Genomic DNA, 15,085 nt, shown 5'->3' on the forward strand with positions numbered 1-15,085 from the left:
TGCTGTCAGGCTCTCCAGCCTCTCAGATGGAGGTCCGGGGCCTGGACCTCAAGCTACAAAGCAGGGTGGGGCCTGCCCCCCCAACCCCCAGGGCTGCTCAGTGCGGCCAGTCCGTGGCAGGCTTGTACCTGGGGGATGACGGTCAGCTGAGGACGCAGGTCGTGGAGTCCCATATCTGCCACGTTGAGGCCGTCGATGCGGATTTCACCTTCCGTGGCCTCCAGGATGCGGAACGGGCAGAGGGTCATGGATGATTTGCCGGCCCCGGTGCGGCCCACGATCCCCACCTGGAGGGAGTGAGGGGGGGCTTTCAGGGGGCAGGAGGAGTCAGCGGGCATCTCCAGGGCCGCCGGACTTCTGGGCTGCGGCACCTGCTCTCCCAAACGCTGTGGCCGCGTCCCCGGCACAAACCCACCCCTCGCGTACCTTCTTGCCAGCGTGCACGCGCAGACTCAGGTTCCTCAGCACCAGCTCCAGGCCTGGCCGGTAGTGCACAGAGAAGTTCCAGAACTCTACTTCGCCCCGCAGGGGCCAGCCCGCGGGAGGACGGCCGCCCTCCACCACCCAAGGGGCCTGGCCCAGCAGGGAGGATGGGTTTGCGTCAGGGTGGCCCCTCTTCCGCAGCCGGGCCCTCTCCCACTCTCTCCTCGGAGCCTGAGCTTCTCTCCCTGCCTGCCCTAGCTCCCTGAGTGGCCACTCTGTGACAGCTACCGGGGTCACAAGTCACAAGGTACCACGCAATGGAGGGGCACACCATCAACAAATAAGCACATCTGCATAATGTAGCAAAGTGCCGAGTGCTGAGAAGTGCTTGGTGTTGTAGAAGTACAGGGTGGTCATGGAAGGCTTCCTGGAGGAGGTGATATTCAAATAAAGACCCAAAGCAGGGTGGGGGAGGTGACAAGCCAAGTAAATATCTGGGGTAAGGGCATGCCAGGCAGAGGGCACAGAAAGCGTGAATACCTCCCCAGATGTGTTCTGGAGCCTAGTGACAAAGTGAGAGGTAAGAGACAGATAGTGGGTGGCCCCCTCATGAAGGGCTTTGCAGGCCATTTTAAGAACCATGGTTTTGTTTTGTTTTTTTTCACTCCAAGATGCAGAGCCATCAGGGGCCATGTGCAGAGCAATGGCACGATTTGATGTGTTTTTAAAGGATCCCTCTGGCTGCTATGAGGGGAAGGAGAGGGGATGATGGAAAACAGCGAAGCTAGTTAGGAGGTTCTTAAAATAAATTGGGCATAAGATGATGGTGGCTTTGAGACAGGACCAGCAACAACTTGGGAGGCTCAGTGCAAAATGCAAATGTGGGGTCTCTTGTTCGATAGTTATTAAGAATGTCCACGTGGTGACAGCACAGAGCATTAAAGCAGATGTAAGACCCTTCCTTCTAAGCGCGGGACCCGTGTGACTCTGCAGGTCACGTAAAGCCACCCTGCTTTGAGACAGGAGAAGCCAGACTGTCACCGGTCAAAAAGCAAAGCAGCCAGTATAGACCATTCTCTCGAGGAGTTGTCAAAAGATTGGGCAACAGGGTTGGGGGCAAAGATTTTTAGGCTATGGAGACAGATCGTGTCTATGGACAGGGGGAAATGGGAACGTTAGACATGAAGAGGGAGAATTTAAAGATCCCTGCCGGCAGAGGATTGAGGGGGGTGATAGAAGATGTCTGGGGAAGGCAGGGGGGAGGCCGGGGGGGCCACGGGGGCAAGAGAGGCCAGGCTGAGAGGAACAGGTGAGGTGGGGGCTCAAAGGAGACTGACAGGGTAAGAGCTTGGGTCACAGACGCTATGAGGGAGGGCCTTCCAAGAAGAAGGCAGGGGTCATTTTGTCTGAACGTCACTGAGAGATTGAATTAGATGAGGTCCATGGCTGAGCAAAGGGGAGGAAATATGGGGGTTTGAGGAAAGAAGGTTCAAATGGCTCTTTCTGGAAGTGGGATCACATGCTTTTGGGGGAAGCAAAATAGAAATACCCAGCAGTGATGTGTGGTCACAAACCGGAAGTAAAATCAGTGATTTTCTCCAGCGATGTCTTAGCTGCTGAGTGTCAGCATGTAGAAGGTAGACAGAGGGGCTCGGCTGGGGAGGGGTTTTGTAGGCGAGGACCACTGACAGAAAGGAGGGCAAGGGAGTCGGGAGCATTGGCACCGGTGGAGCACAGAACCCAGGCTAGATGACCTGGGGGACAAAGGGACAAAGGTAGGCCACAGGGTTGGGGGTCCTAACGACGACAAAGTTCTGGGACAGCAGAGGTTTGGGGCACGTGAGCTGGGAGGACTGGGAAGGGTGGTTTAAAAGCTTGACTTGAGATCTCAGAGATGCTGCAGCTGCTGGGTGTGAAGAGGTCTGGGGTGTGACCACAGGAAGAAGTAAGTGGAGAAGGGTCTGCATCTCCCCGCCGCCATTAGGGGACAACTCCCTTTCCCCAACAAAGGCCATGCTGCCCCACCCCTGCTCCTTCCACCGGCTAATCTCTGGCTGGAGTCCTGACCCTCCTGAATACCCCAGCTGAATGACCTTCCTCTTGTCCGCCCTCTTTGGGTGCATCACTCCAGGGCTCTTATCAGAGCCCTGTCTTCCCTCTCCCACAAGATCAGAATCTGCTTGAAGAAAGACCCACCATGCTCAACTCTGGACCCTCTTCACCTCCTAGCATAGACCTCTGGCTGATGCTCGATAAGGGTTGAGTGGATGAATGAATGAATGAATGAAGAATCCCCCAAATGAAGAGCTGGTCTTGGGATGTAGGGACAATGGGCCACCAAGCACCCTTCCCCAGCTATTCCAGAATCGCCCTGCCCAAGGCTCATCCTAGTACCCACCTCAGTCTCTATCTTGGAGTACTCCTTGACTCTCTCCACGGCCACGATGTTAGACTCCAAGTCTGACATCATTTGGATCATCCACGTCAGACTAATTGTTATCTGGCCAAAGGGACTGGGTCATGGATACGGTGATCTCCCCTCCCCCCAACAGCTATGGGAAGAGTTCCGACTCCCTGATTATGCTCCTTGCCTCTACGCCCCAGGTGGGCCTGGGCAAGCCCATAGGTGTGCCACCTGGGGCTCTATCACACCTGTATCTCAGGCAGTGACCTTGCAGACTTAACCAAGGACTACCTAGCCCAATGTTTCTCAAACTTTAATGTGTATAAGAAAGTTTCCCCAGAGAATCTTGTTAAAACGTCGCTTATGATTCAGTAGGTCTGTGGTGGGACTTGAGATTTTGTATTTTTTTAAATTTTATTTTGAGACAGAGAGAGACAGAGAGAGAGAGAATCCCAAGCAGGCTCTGTGCTGTCAGCACAGAGCCCGTCATGGGGCTCGATCTCCCAGTTCATGAGATTGTGACCTGAGCTGAAACCAAGAGTCAGATGGTGATGTTGATGTAACCGGTCCCTGGACCACATTGCGTGCCAAGGAGTCTTGATAGGCATGCAGAATCCTGAGCCCCACCCTGGGCCTGCTGTATCAGAACCCACATTCCAGGTGATTCATAACACAGGAAAGCTTGAGAAGACTCATTTGTCTAGATTGTCCTTTGTTTACCAAAGCATTCAAGGCTTGAGCCCTCTGAGGCATTGAAAATGTGATCTAAGTCACAAAAATGCCATTTGCAGTCATTTAAGATTTTATTTTTTAAGTGATCTCTACGCCCAACGTGGGGCTTGAACTCATGACCCCGAGATCAAGAGTCGCACGTTCCACCGACTGAGCCAGCCAGGCGCCCCACCATTTGTAGTTATTTAAGCCTTTGATAACACAAGCTGATGTCAGGTGACCAGCCCGCCCTCTACTCCAGGCTCCAGTCACCTTCTCTGTGTACATTCTCTGCAGGCCTGTGAAATGAGGTATATTCCAGCCCTCTGCTTCCCTGCCCCAGGACTGCTGTCAGGGTTGCTGACCTTCTAAATCTCATGCACAGGCCGGACAAGCTCTGTTTGTCCTTTGGCGCCAAGATAATTTCTCCAACGCCAACACCCAAGGTAGAGAATCTCCTCCGGGGTCTTACCACATTTTGTTCCTTCCTCCACAAAGACCTGTTCACCCGGCATTACAATCCCCTGTTGGTTGAGAGTGTCTCTCCATGCCTGACTGTGGGCTCACGGTCCTGGTGAGCAGAACCCGTGGCTGGTCCCCATACTGGGCAGAGCGAAAGCTCGGGAGATGATTGTGACACCTGTGTTGTCTCTGCCCCAGTTGTGGCCCCCGCCCCGGGGCCCGGACCCCTGCGTACCTGTAGGGCGTAGGACACAGAAAGGCCCACCAGCCCCGGACTCAGGCTGTTTCTGCCAATCACAGCAGAGAGTGCAGCAAAGAACACAATACAGTTCCCCACGGACTCCACGTGGACCCACAGCCACCTGTGGGAACAAGACAAGGAGGAAGTGGGTCAGGTACAGGAAGGGGGCAGTTTCCTGTGTAGGGGGGAGAGCCGGAACCCAGAACTCCGGGGTCTGTCCTGCAGAGACCCTGGTGGGAACTCTTGGAGGAATAGGGGGTGAGGGAAGAGGCTTGTGACCTGTTGGAGGCAACGTAGGGGTAGGAGCTCCTCATGTTGGTGTCCACCTTAGCATCACTGATGGCCTTGAAGTCCTGGCTGTGGCCATAGGCCCGAATGACGCTGGTGCCAGTCACCGTCTCTGAAAAGTAGGAGTATATGGGCGAGCGGCTGACGGAGTCCAGCCTCTTCAGGTGCCGTGACGTAGCCACATAGAAGCGCTGTCAGAGGACGGAGAAAGAGCTTGGGGTCAGCACCGTAGGACCCCTGACTCAGTCCGGGATGCCCTGTGAACCCATGTGGGCCTTCTTCCAGCCAGCCCCCTTACCCATAAGACTTGGCTACCTTTTCCTACCTGTGGCTCCATGAACTCATTCCACCCTTTCCCTTTGGTCGGCTCTGCTCAATCTTCCAGGCCACTTCCTCCACGAAGCCCTTCCTGAGTCCCTCTCAGCTCCTGACCCCCTAGCCCCCTGTAGGGGCCTGGATTGCAGTACGGACCTTGCGTGGCCTCCTAAATCAGTGAACGTGCCTGTCTCCACTGAGGGGTCCCAGCAAGGTGGTCACACAAAATATCACAAGATTTGCAAAAATAAGGGCATTTTGTATTCTTTTGCGTAAAAAAATGTTCCCCACCCCAACTCCAGTTTTTTAAAACTTCAGCCCCACAAAAACATGTTTCTGCCTCCAGTTTCCATCCTGTGGGCCCCAGGATGGCCAGGGCCTTACAGGATGGGTATCTGAGAGTCTCCTGTCCCTGCACAGAACACAGCCCAGATCAGGGACTCCCCACAAGGGCCTGAGCTTCCAGCCACCTTGTGGGTTACCTTCATCAACTGATTAAACTCATGGCAGGACAGGGGCTCAGAAACGCAAAGGACTTCTACAATCAGCTGTAACCACATGTTACCAAATCATCTATGTTAAACACATATATGCACATATATGTTTAGATATGTCTAAAATAAGGGAAGGATAATGTGTCTCGCACGGTTAACAATGTTTTATTTAAAAATAGGCAGCGGCGGGGCGGGGTGGGGTGGGGGCGTCGCCTGGGTGGCTCAGCCTAATAAGCGTCTTATGCTTGATTTCAGCTCAGGTCGTGATCTCACGGTTCATGAGTTCGAGCCCTGAATCGGGCTCCACCCTGACAGTGTGAGGCCTGCTTGGGATGCTCTCTCTCCCTCTCTCTCTGCCTCTCCCCTGCTCGCTCTCCCTGTCTCAAAACTTCAGAAGAAAAAATAGGCAGCAGGAAGGAATTTCAGGGTCAGTCACAATTTACAAAGATTTCATTTTACCCTAACAACAACCCTATGTAGGTTCCAGGATTCTATTTTACAGGTGAGGAAAATGAATTTCAAAGAAGTAAAGTAACCGACTACAGTCCCTAACCAAATCCAACTGCAAGGTCCCTGGGTCCCAACCCCGGTGGCCAGTCCATACGAGAGCCCCGCCCACACCAGCGCCCCACCCACAGAGAGCCCCGCCCACACCACCGCCTCCGGAGAGCCACGCCTACACAAAAACCACGCCCCCTCGCTGGCTGCGGACCTGCACCGTGATGTACAGGACAGCCAGAGGCAGGGTGACCACAGTGAAGAGCGACGTGCTGGCTATGATGACCACGAAGGCGGAGATGGAGTTGTGGAAGGAATTCAGCGGCAAGAGGATGGTGGGGGCCAGAACCTCATCGATGACGTAGATGTCCTTAGAGAACCGGTTGAGGATCCGGCCTGAGGGCGTCGTATGGAAGAAGGACTGTGGCCAGCGCATCTTGTGCAGCAGCACCCGGTGAAGCGAGCGTGCAGCCTGGACACTCCCCACCATCAGCGTGATGGCTGATACCATCACCAGGAGCCCTGCTGGAGGAGGCAGAGGGGTGCTTATTCACTGGCCAGGTGGCGGGCATGCAGGGCAAGGTTAGGAGGTAGGGGGTGGCCACGGTGGCTGGCAGGCTCAGAGACAGAGCACTGCTGGGATGAGCTGGAGAGGCCCAGAGGCAGGTGGACTGCTAGGGTGGATTAAGGAGGCACTGGGGCCAGGCAATGGCTGGGATGATGGAAGAAAACACAGAGTCAAGGGCATCGTTTGAGGGATCCAGCACCTCCGATGTGAGGAAAATACCTCCGGCTGTCTCTGCACGCTCACCTGGCAAAACACTCAAGGCAGCATAGACACCCAGCCTCACGGAGGTGTTATTCTGTCGGCCATCCACCATAGCCTCATCGCTCCAGGCACTGAGCCACACGCTGGCCCCGATGGCAGCCGCACTATGACCCAGGTACAGAAGACAGATGGCCACTATGGTATAGAGCCCCATGCCCTTGGCATAATCCCAGAACACACTCAGCTTCATCTGCAGGCCATGGCGGTCAAGGACAGAGGACTCTCGTGAGCCCCAGGACTGCTGGGGGCCTGCAGCAGGGTGGGAGAAAGGAGAAGCGGCTGGCTAGCTCGCCCTGCAAGCCACTAGTGCTCCCCGATCCCCACGCCAGAGAAGAGACCCGAGTGGACCAGCATGAGAGAACACGAGAAGCACGAGAGAACACGAAAGGGCAGCCAAGAACAAGAACGGAAGTAAACGATCAGTTTTGGGCTGGGGGAGGGGGAGGGAAAGGCAGCAAGAAAGACTTAGGTTAGATACGGAGAAAAACTTCCCTGCAGGGGCTATGGAGAAGGGGCCTCAAATATAAGGGTCAGGGGCTTGGGCTCTGGAGGCAGACTGGCTGAGCTTAAATGTCACTTCCTCCCTGCCTGACTTTAGGCAGGCAAGTAAAATGGGGATAATAATAGTACCCACTTGATCGTGTCATTGTGACTGGGAGGATTAAAGGGAAGATATGTGTGTCAAGTGCTTAGCAAGGGGCCCAGCACTTAGTAAATGTTCAAGTCATGTTAGCTGTCTATACAGCAGTAGGCAAGAAAACTCAGGAAAAGATCTGTGGGCCAGCCCAGGGTTTGGCGTTGGGGAGCCAGGACTGGACAACAAAGGGGGTGGGGGGTTTCTGGGCTCAGAGACTTCAAAACGCTCCACGAGGACAGGGAATTTTCCATTTGGCCACGGCCATCTCTCAGTGCCGAGAGTAGTGCTAGGACCTAGTAATTACTCAGTCCATCTTTGCTGGCAACTAACTGACTTCTCCAAGCACTTGCAGATTTATCGAATGACTTCTCTGTGAGATAGCCTTGACATTCAGGCTGGGCCCGGGCCCTTATGCCCTTCGGACACAAGGGAAAAGTAGGGCTCTGAGGCCTGAGCTGCTGATAAGGTCACACAGGCAAGAGAAGGGAGAGGCACTTGACTACGTCCAGTTCGGTTTCCCTCTTGGTGACGTCTGATTGTCACGCAGATGGTCGAAGTTCCTCGGAACCTCCCTTGTGTGACACTGGGCCCATCCAGAGACAGACACCCCAAGACAGGGGAGATGCCGGGAGGGCACAGGAATGTGGAGGGTCAGGGATGGTTACCGGTCCTGCTGCCTTCCTTCAGGTTCTTCTCAGGCTTGTCAGGTGCGTAGTTGCAGAGGAAGTTGGCAAAGGAGCCGCTGTGCTGCAGCAGGGCTGGGTAGGGGCCCGCCTCAGACACCTGCCCGTCAGCCAGCACTATGATGAAGTCCATCTGGGGCAGGAAGTTGATGCTGTGTGTCACCAGCACCCGTGTCTGGGGAGAAGACAGCAGGCCATCATTTCCACTGACCTCAGCACACACACCCCTGGCGTCGGCACAGGGGTGAAAGTCATCTCACACCCCTCACCCCAGGCTCACTGCAGCCGGCTCGGTGCCCCTGGGGTGTGTCCCCCCTCCCCGGGCTTCCCCTGCCACCCAACAGACGTTCCTTCTTCTCAGGCCTCCCATATCTCCAGGTCTCCTCCAAACCGCTTGGCCTCCCACTGCTTCTCTCCTAAGGCCCTAGATCTCTCCGTGCCTCCCCCACAACCTCCTGGAGGCCTCACCTTGCCTGCCAGCACGCCTTCGGGCCCTATGACTTGGTCAAAGAGATGCTTGGCCACATGGGAGTCCACAGCTGACAGTGGGTCATCCAACATAAAAAGGTCAGCTTCCCTGTAAACAGCTCGGGCCAGACTCACCCGCTGTCGCTGGCCCCCAGACAGGTGAATGCCCTGGATGGAGGAGAGAGGGGGGAGGTGTGTACTGGGGAGAAGAGAGTCAGACAGGCACAAGGGGACAAGGGCCCTGTCACCGTCATTCAACAAAGCAGACCTCTCAATTCTCATTTGATATGCCTGGTCTTGTCCCTGTGAAGCTCTGAGGCCATAGGAGAAGAGGTGGTGGCCCTCAAGCGTCCCCCCGGGGCAGGTGAGGACATCTGCTCCCTCTGCTTCACCACCCTGCCCAGCTGGTTTCCCTGGCTGCTGCCTGTATACTCTGAAAGGCTGGAAATCCCCCAGGAGGTCCTTAATAGACCTTTTAATCTGCCATCGCCCATACAGTTTGCAGATGGCTTTCATAACGGGGATCCCATTTGATCCTCCTATCTGTCCTTTCAGGGAGGTGTCATCAGCCCCACCTTCTAGATGAAGAAATGAGAGCCCAAGATGTTAATGACTTTGTCCAAGGTCCTGAACTCTCAAGAGCAGAAGCAAGAATGGAAACCCGGTTCCGGCCCCCAAATTCGTTAACCCTGGGATTGTCCAGGAGCCAGAGGAGAGGTAGGATCTCTCTTTAAACCCATGATGTGGAAACCGAGGCACATAGCAGCAGGGCTGGGCCCCGAAAGCAGACCCCAGAGGTGTGGTCTGCTTTCCCACCTCCAGCTTCCTTCATTCCCTCTGGAACAGGACCCAGCTTTTTCAGGTACCCTGAGAAACGCACCCAGAATGGGTTGGGGAGTGGCAAATGTGGGATGGGAGCTCGAGATGCGGGGAGAAGCAGGGGGTGGGCACACAGCTGAAGTGACTGAGGCATGTGAGCATGTCTGCATTCAACGAACCAGTCTTTTTTGAGTGCCTACTAAGTGCTGGGCACTAAATTAGGTTTGTGTGTGCGCAAGGTTAGTGCGGCTCCAGGAGAGATGGGAAGGAGGGGTTGCATCATAGATGAGGAGGTCTCCTTTGGCTTCCTATAACCTCAGACTCCCATCCCCACTGCCCGGCTCAGGTCCTCATTGCTTCCCCCAGACCACCATGAGAGCCTCTCACTGGTTCCTGTGCCTTTGGGCCCCTCACACTGCAGTCAGGGCAGCTTTACAAAATGCAGGTCATGTCCCTACTTAAAACCCTCCATGGACAAGTTGAACATCAAGATAAGTGATGATGGTAGGGGATTATAATCCATTGAGTCAAATAAGAATTCTTGAGCTCGTATTGATATAAAGGGATTAATAAGTAAAAAAGGGGAAGGAGGGGAAATCTCTTTTTAATTTTTTTATATATATTTTTTTATTTGAGAGAGAGAGACAGACAGAGCACAGGCAGGGGAGGAACAAAGACAGAGGGGGACACAGAATCTGAAGCAGGCTCCGGGCTCTGAGCTGTCAGCACAGAGCCCAACGCGGGGCTCGAACTCACGGGCAGCGAGATCGTGACCTGAGCCGAAGTCGGATGCCCAACCGGCTGAGCCACCCAGGTGCCCTGGGAAGGCTCTTTTTTAGACTAGAATGGCAGCTAATAACCGTAGAAGGAATGGGGTTAGGGAATCACCATTTGGCAAACAGGACAGCAAACACTGACTCAGGCAAGAATCATCAGTGAACGTCGTAAATGAAATCACCAATGAAAGACACCACCTCAATCAAGCGATCAAAGTTAGCATTGTCAATAAGGTAGGAACTGACATGTGTCTCCTGCTATGATGCACCAGTAAGGACATAATATTACTTCTTTGACACTTCCCCCCCAAACATACAATCTAACCCAATTGTGTTCAAATTGAGAGACATTCTACAAAATAGCCGGCCTGCAGTCTTCAAAACTGTCAAGGTCCGGAAAGACAAAGCTTGAGGAATTCTCCAGATTGACAGAGAATAAAGAAATGTGACCACTAACTACAGCTCGTGATCCTGGACTGGATCCTCGCCCAGGAAAGAAAACAGCTAAAAAAGACATTTACGGGGACAAGTGAGAACATGTGAATACAGACAGTAAATTAAATAATAGTCTCATATCAATGTTAAGTTTCTTGAGTTTGATAATTCAAGTATAGTTATGTTAGGGAATGTCTGTTTTGAGGGAATACATACCAAAATCGTCAGTGTGAAAAACCTCCCGAGCGGAAACTATAAAACTCTTAGAAGAAAGCATAGGAGGAAAGTTTCATCAGGTTTGGCGATGATTTTTTTTGGATCTGACACTAAAAGCACAGGCAGTAACAGTAAAACAAGATATATCGGATCACATTAAAATTGAAAACTTTTGCGCATCAAAGGACACGATCCACAGAGTGAAAAGGCAACTTTCAGAAGAGGAGAAAATATTTGCAACTCATAAACCTGATAAGGGGTTAATATCCAGTCTACATGAGGAACTCCTGCACATCAACAACAGAAAGCCAAACAACTGGCTTAAAAATGAGCAAAGGACTTGGGGCAGATGCCTGGGTGGCTCAGTCAGTTAAGCGTCTGACTTCGGCTCAGCTCACGATCTCATGGTGCATGGGTCTGAGCCCCGCGTCGGGCTCTGTGCCGACAGCTCGGAGCCTGGAGCCTGCTTGGGATTCTGTGTCTCCCTCTCTCTCTGCCCCTCCCTTGCTTTGTCTCTGTCTCTCTCTCAAAAAAAAATAAACATTAAAAAAATTTTTTTTTAAATGAGCAAAGGACTTGAATAGCTAGTCCTCCAAAGAAAAATCTTCAAATGGCAAGAAACACAAGATGCTCAGCATCACTAATCACTAGGGAAACGCGAGTCCGAACCACAATGAAATACCATCTCGCAGCCATGAGAATGGCCGCCGTCAAAAACCAAACACCCGCTCCCCCCAAGAAAACGACAGCGTTGGCCAGGATGTGCGGAAGATGAAATCCTCCTGCACGGTTAGTGGGAATATAAAAGGGTGCAGCCGTGATGGAGAACGGCATGGCATTTGCTCAAAAAATAGAATTACCTGGTGACTTAGCAATCCCACTTCTGGGTACATACTCAGAAGAATTGGAAGTAGGGTCTCCAAAAGATATTTGCATGCCCGTGTTCAGAGTAGTATTATTCACCATAGCTCACAGGTGGAAGCAATCCAAGTGTCCCCTGACAGGTGAATGGGTAAGCAAAATGTGACCCATATGCATAATAAAATATTGACCTTAAAAAGGAAAGAGATTCTGACACATGTAACAACATGAATGAACCTTGAGGATAGTATGCAAAGTGAAATAAGCCAGTCACACACACGCACACACACACACACACACAAAAGCAGGTATCATGCTGTAGGATTCCATTTATATGATGTACCTGGAGTAGTCAACTTCCTAGGGACAGGAAGTAGAATGACAGTTGCCAAGGGCTGAAGGGAGCGGGGTGCATGGGGAATTGTTTACATGGGCACAGGGCAAGATGAAAAGAGGTTTGCACTTGGCTATATGACAATGTGAATATACTTACGGCGACTGACCTGTACAATTAAAAATAGCTAAGATGGTAAATTTTATGGTGTGTAAATTTGGCAACAATTAAAAGTAAATTAATCTTAAAAATTTCACTGGTGCCCTGTGGTTTTTAGGGTATAGGCCAAAACCTTCACTAAGGTTTTTAAGGTTCTGCCTTGCCCTTGTACCCTCCCCACCTCTTCCAAACCTCTACTCGCACCAAACTGCCCCGGAATGCCGGTCCCATCACTGTTCCTTGGCTCACACCTTCGATGACTTTCCATCACTCTTGATAAAAGCCCACAAGGCCTTACATGACCTGGCTGCCTGGACACTTCAGTGGCTTCACCTACTCCTCCTCACCCCAGCTCACTCCACTCCAGCCACACCGGCCTCCTTGTGGATCCTGACTGCTTCAACACAAAGGCCTCAGGGCCTTTGCACTTACTGATCTCTCTGCCTCAAATGTCCCCAGATGGGGCTCCACGTCCCCAGATATGGACTACTTCCTCACTTTGTTCTCAGTGAGGCTTTCCCAAGGCATCCTAACAATACAGCCCTGTACATATTCCTATATCCCTTTCCTGTTTCATTCTTCCCCCTTTACATTTATCTAATATATATTTTATAAATAATACTATATTATATTATAATAATATAGGACTTAATATTAATTAGTCTAAGTCCGACTTAATTTAATATAATATTAATATATTATAATCTTATATATAATCTTATATAATATATATAATAATAATATTATATAATATATTAATATTATAATAAATAAATAAATATATATAATAAATAAATATATATATTTATATATATAAAATATATAATAAATAATATATATTTATCTTGCTTGTCCTCTCTTTCCCTCACTAGAATATAAGTGATATAAAGGGCAGAGATTTTAGTCTGGTATTCGTTACCATGTAAGACAGTCTGGCATGCAGTAGGTATGTAATAAAATCCGATAGTGAATGAATGGACGATGAGCTCTTTTTCCTCAGCTGTTAAGATTCAGCTCAAAAGTGACGCCCTTCCTTATGGAGCTCTGCCCACTCTCACTTCCCTCCTTGTCCCCTGCACCGGCTTCTGGCCTGGTCCCCAGGGCATTCTACACCCCCTACCTGTTCATAAGTCAGCCTACCCCAGTCGTAGACCCATTCCCCCATTGCCAAGCACAGAGCTGGGTGATTTGCATGAATGTGGGAAGGAAGGAAGGAAGGAAGGAAGGAAGGAAGGAAGGAAGGAAGGAAGGAAGGGTTGAATGCATTTATGGACCTGAGCTGGGCTAAGGTGGGCAGCTGTATGTGCTGACTCCCTAGAGGATGGGAGGGAACAGTATGTTTTCCTGAAGAGTGCAATTCTGGATCCATGCCCGCTGGGGCACGTAGGCCACAGAGCCCTGGCCGGAGGAGAGGCTACCTCAGGGTGTACCCCGGGCCTGGCCAAACGGCCCTTCCCGGGAGTTGTACGCTCTCTCACCTTCACACACACCGGGTCTTCCAGTTTCTCCATCTCTCCCAGCAGGGCAGACACCAGGGAGGACTTCCCACAGCCCACAGGCCCCACCACAGCCACCAGTGCCCCTTTCGGCACCTGGATGTCTAGACTGAGGGCAAGGAGTCCAGGAACCCAGTCAGAGGTAGGGATTGGGATTTCCTTCCCCAACCTCTCACCTAGAGACTCAAGCCCTCCTCCCTTTCAGATACCACCTTGACAAGTTGAGGCTCTTTCTGGTTTCCAGGCCAAAGATGGGAATGGAAGGAGTTGGGGGTGGGGGGGGGAGGGGAGGGAGAGGTGACGGGAGCCCTGGGGGGAGGGGCCAATGTGAGAAGGCAGGGAAGCTTGGTGGGGAGGGGCAGGGAGGCCTAAGAAAGGAAAAAAAAGTGGGGGAGGCCCAGGGAGGGACTGCACAAAGGGAGAGAGAAGGCGGGGCCGGTGGGAAGACAGGAAGAAGAAACGGATAAGTTAAAAGCTTGGAACAGAAGATTTTCTGGAGCAGGGTCTGGGGCAAGGGCAGCCCAGGTAGAGGGTGTCTGGACCTGGGGTGATGGTCTTTCTTTCCACACAGTGGGGGTCAAGTTCCTCTTGGCTCAGGAAATGCTGGATCCGTTTCAGAGACAAACTGATCTGCCGGAGAGTGAGTCAGCCCAGGAACCTCTCCCTTCCCCCACCCGCTCCCACACTTGCCTGGCCCAGACTTCCTGGGAGAGGCAGGGCCCCCTAAAGACCCAGACGGGGTGCTGGACAACCCCCACCCTACGACTGAGTCTTCTCTGGCACCCACTGCCAAGAATAGGGTCTAGGTTGGTACGAGGAGGTTGTCTTCAGAATCCATGTTTCCAGGGACCTTTCCTCTCTTCCTCTGTCTCCAAATGACCCCTGGTTCTAATGACCTCATGCCAACTGCCCGCCCCCTCAATTCCAATAATTCTCCTGGATTGTCCCCTGACCCTAACAGCCTGCCCTACCTCCCGCAGAACCCCCAGCCCTACCCGGGGTTACCTGGACCAGGCCGCTGATTATCTGGGGCAGCAGGTTCTGGGGAGTCTTTAAAATATTGAACAGGGACACAGACACAAAGGCCTTCTCGGCATCAGGCACGTTGTTCTGGTCCACGGACACATAGACCGCAAGGGTAATCAGGGTCACTGGGGCAGGGGTGGAGGGCGAGTGTCAGAATGGAATCTGTTGAGTCCAGAGGCCTGGGCTGGCCAGGTGGGAGGTGGGGGGCCAGCCCCGGTCGGGGGGGAGCCTCACCAGGAAGGGGGTGCAGACCCAGGTGAACGTGGATATGGCTTGGAGGTAGGCAGACTGGCGTAGTATCCGGAGCTCGTCCTCCCGGATGCCCTCCACCTTCCCCAAGAAAACGGGTTCCCAGGCATACAGCTTCAGCACCTTGAAGCCACCCAGGATCTCACTCATCAGCTTGGTGCACTTGAATTTCATTTGCTCCACACGTGGGAAGAGTGGCAGTGACACGCCCTGCTCTCCTCCCCAGACCTCCCCCCACTGGGGCTCCTACCTTCCGTGCCC

The 15,085-nt window shown here is 52.5% G+C and overlaps 1 protein-coding gene across 1 annotated transcript in view; it reads right to left on the reverse strand.

Moving 5' to 3' along the window:
• ABCC3 (ATP binding cassette subfamily C member 3) overlaps window positions 1–15,085 on the reverse strand; it is a 32,543-nt gene that overhangs the window by 7,441 nt on the left and 10,017 nt on the right. Inside the window, 14 exon segments of the mRNA XM_015084939.3 lie at window positions 129–287; window positions 427–573; window positions 2,822–2,923; window positions 4,236–4,362; window positions 4,521–4,720; window positions 6,051–6,358; window positions 6,648–6,914; window positions 7,968–8,160; window positions 8,454–8,766; window positions 13,387–13,451; window positions 13,532–13,725; window positions 14,092–14,179; window positions 14,555–14,702; window positions 14,811–15,034. Of these exon segments, the coding sequence (XP_014940425.3) occupies window positions 129–287; window positions 427–573; window positions 2,822–2,923; window positions 4,236–4,362; window positions 4,521–4,720; window positions 6,051–6,358; window positions 6,648–6,914; window positions 7,968–8,160; window positions 8,454–8,766; window positions 13,387–13,451; window positions 13,532–13,725; window positions 14,092–14,179; window positions 14,555–14,702; window positions 14,811–15,034 (2,535 nt within the window).

The sequence above is a fragment of the Acinonyx jubatus genome, chromosome E1 (genome assembly GCF_027475565.1).
Source record: "Acinonyx jubatus isolate Ajub_Pintada_27869175 chromosome E1, VMU_Ajub_asm_v1.0, whole genome shotgun sequence".
Lineage (NCBI taxonomy): Eukaryota > Metazoa > Chordata > Mammalia > Carnivora > Felidae > Acinonyx > Acinonyx jubatus.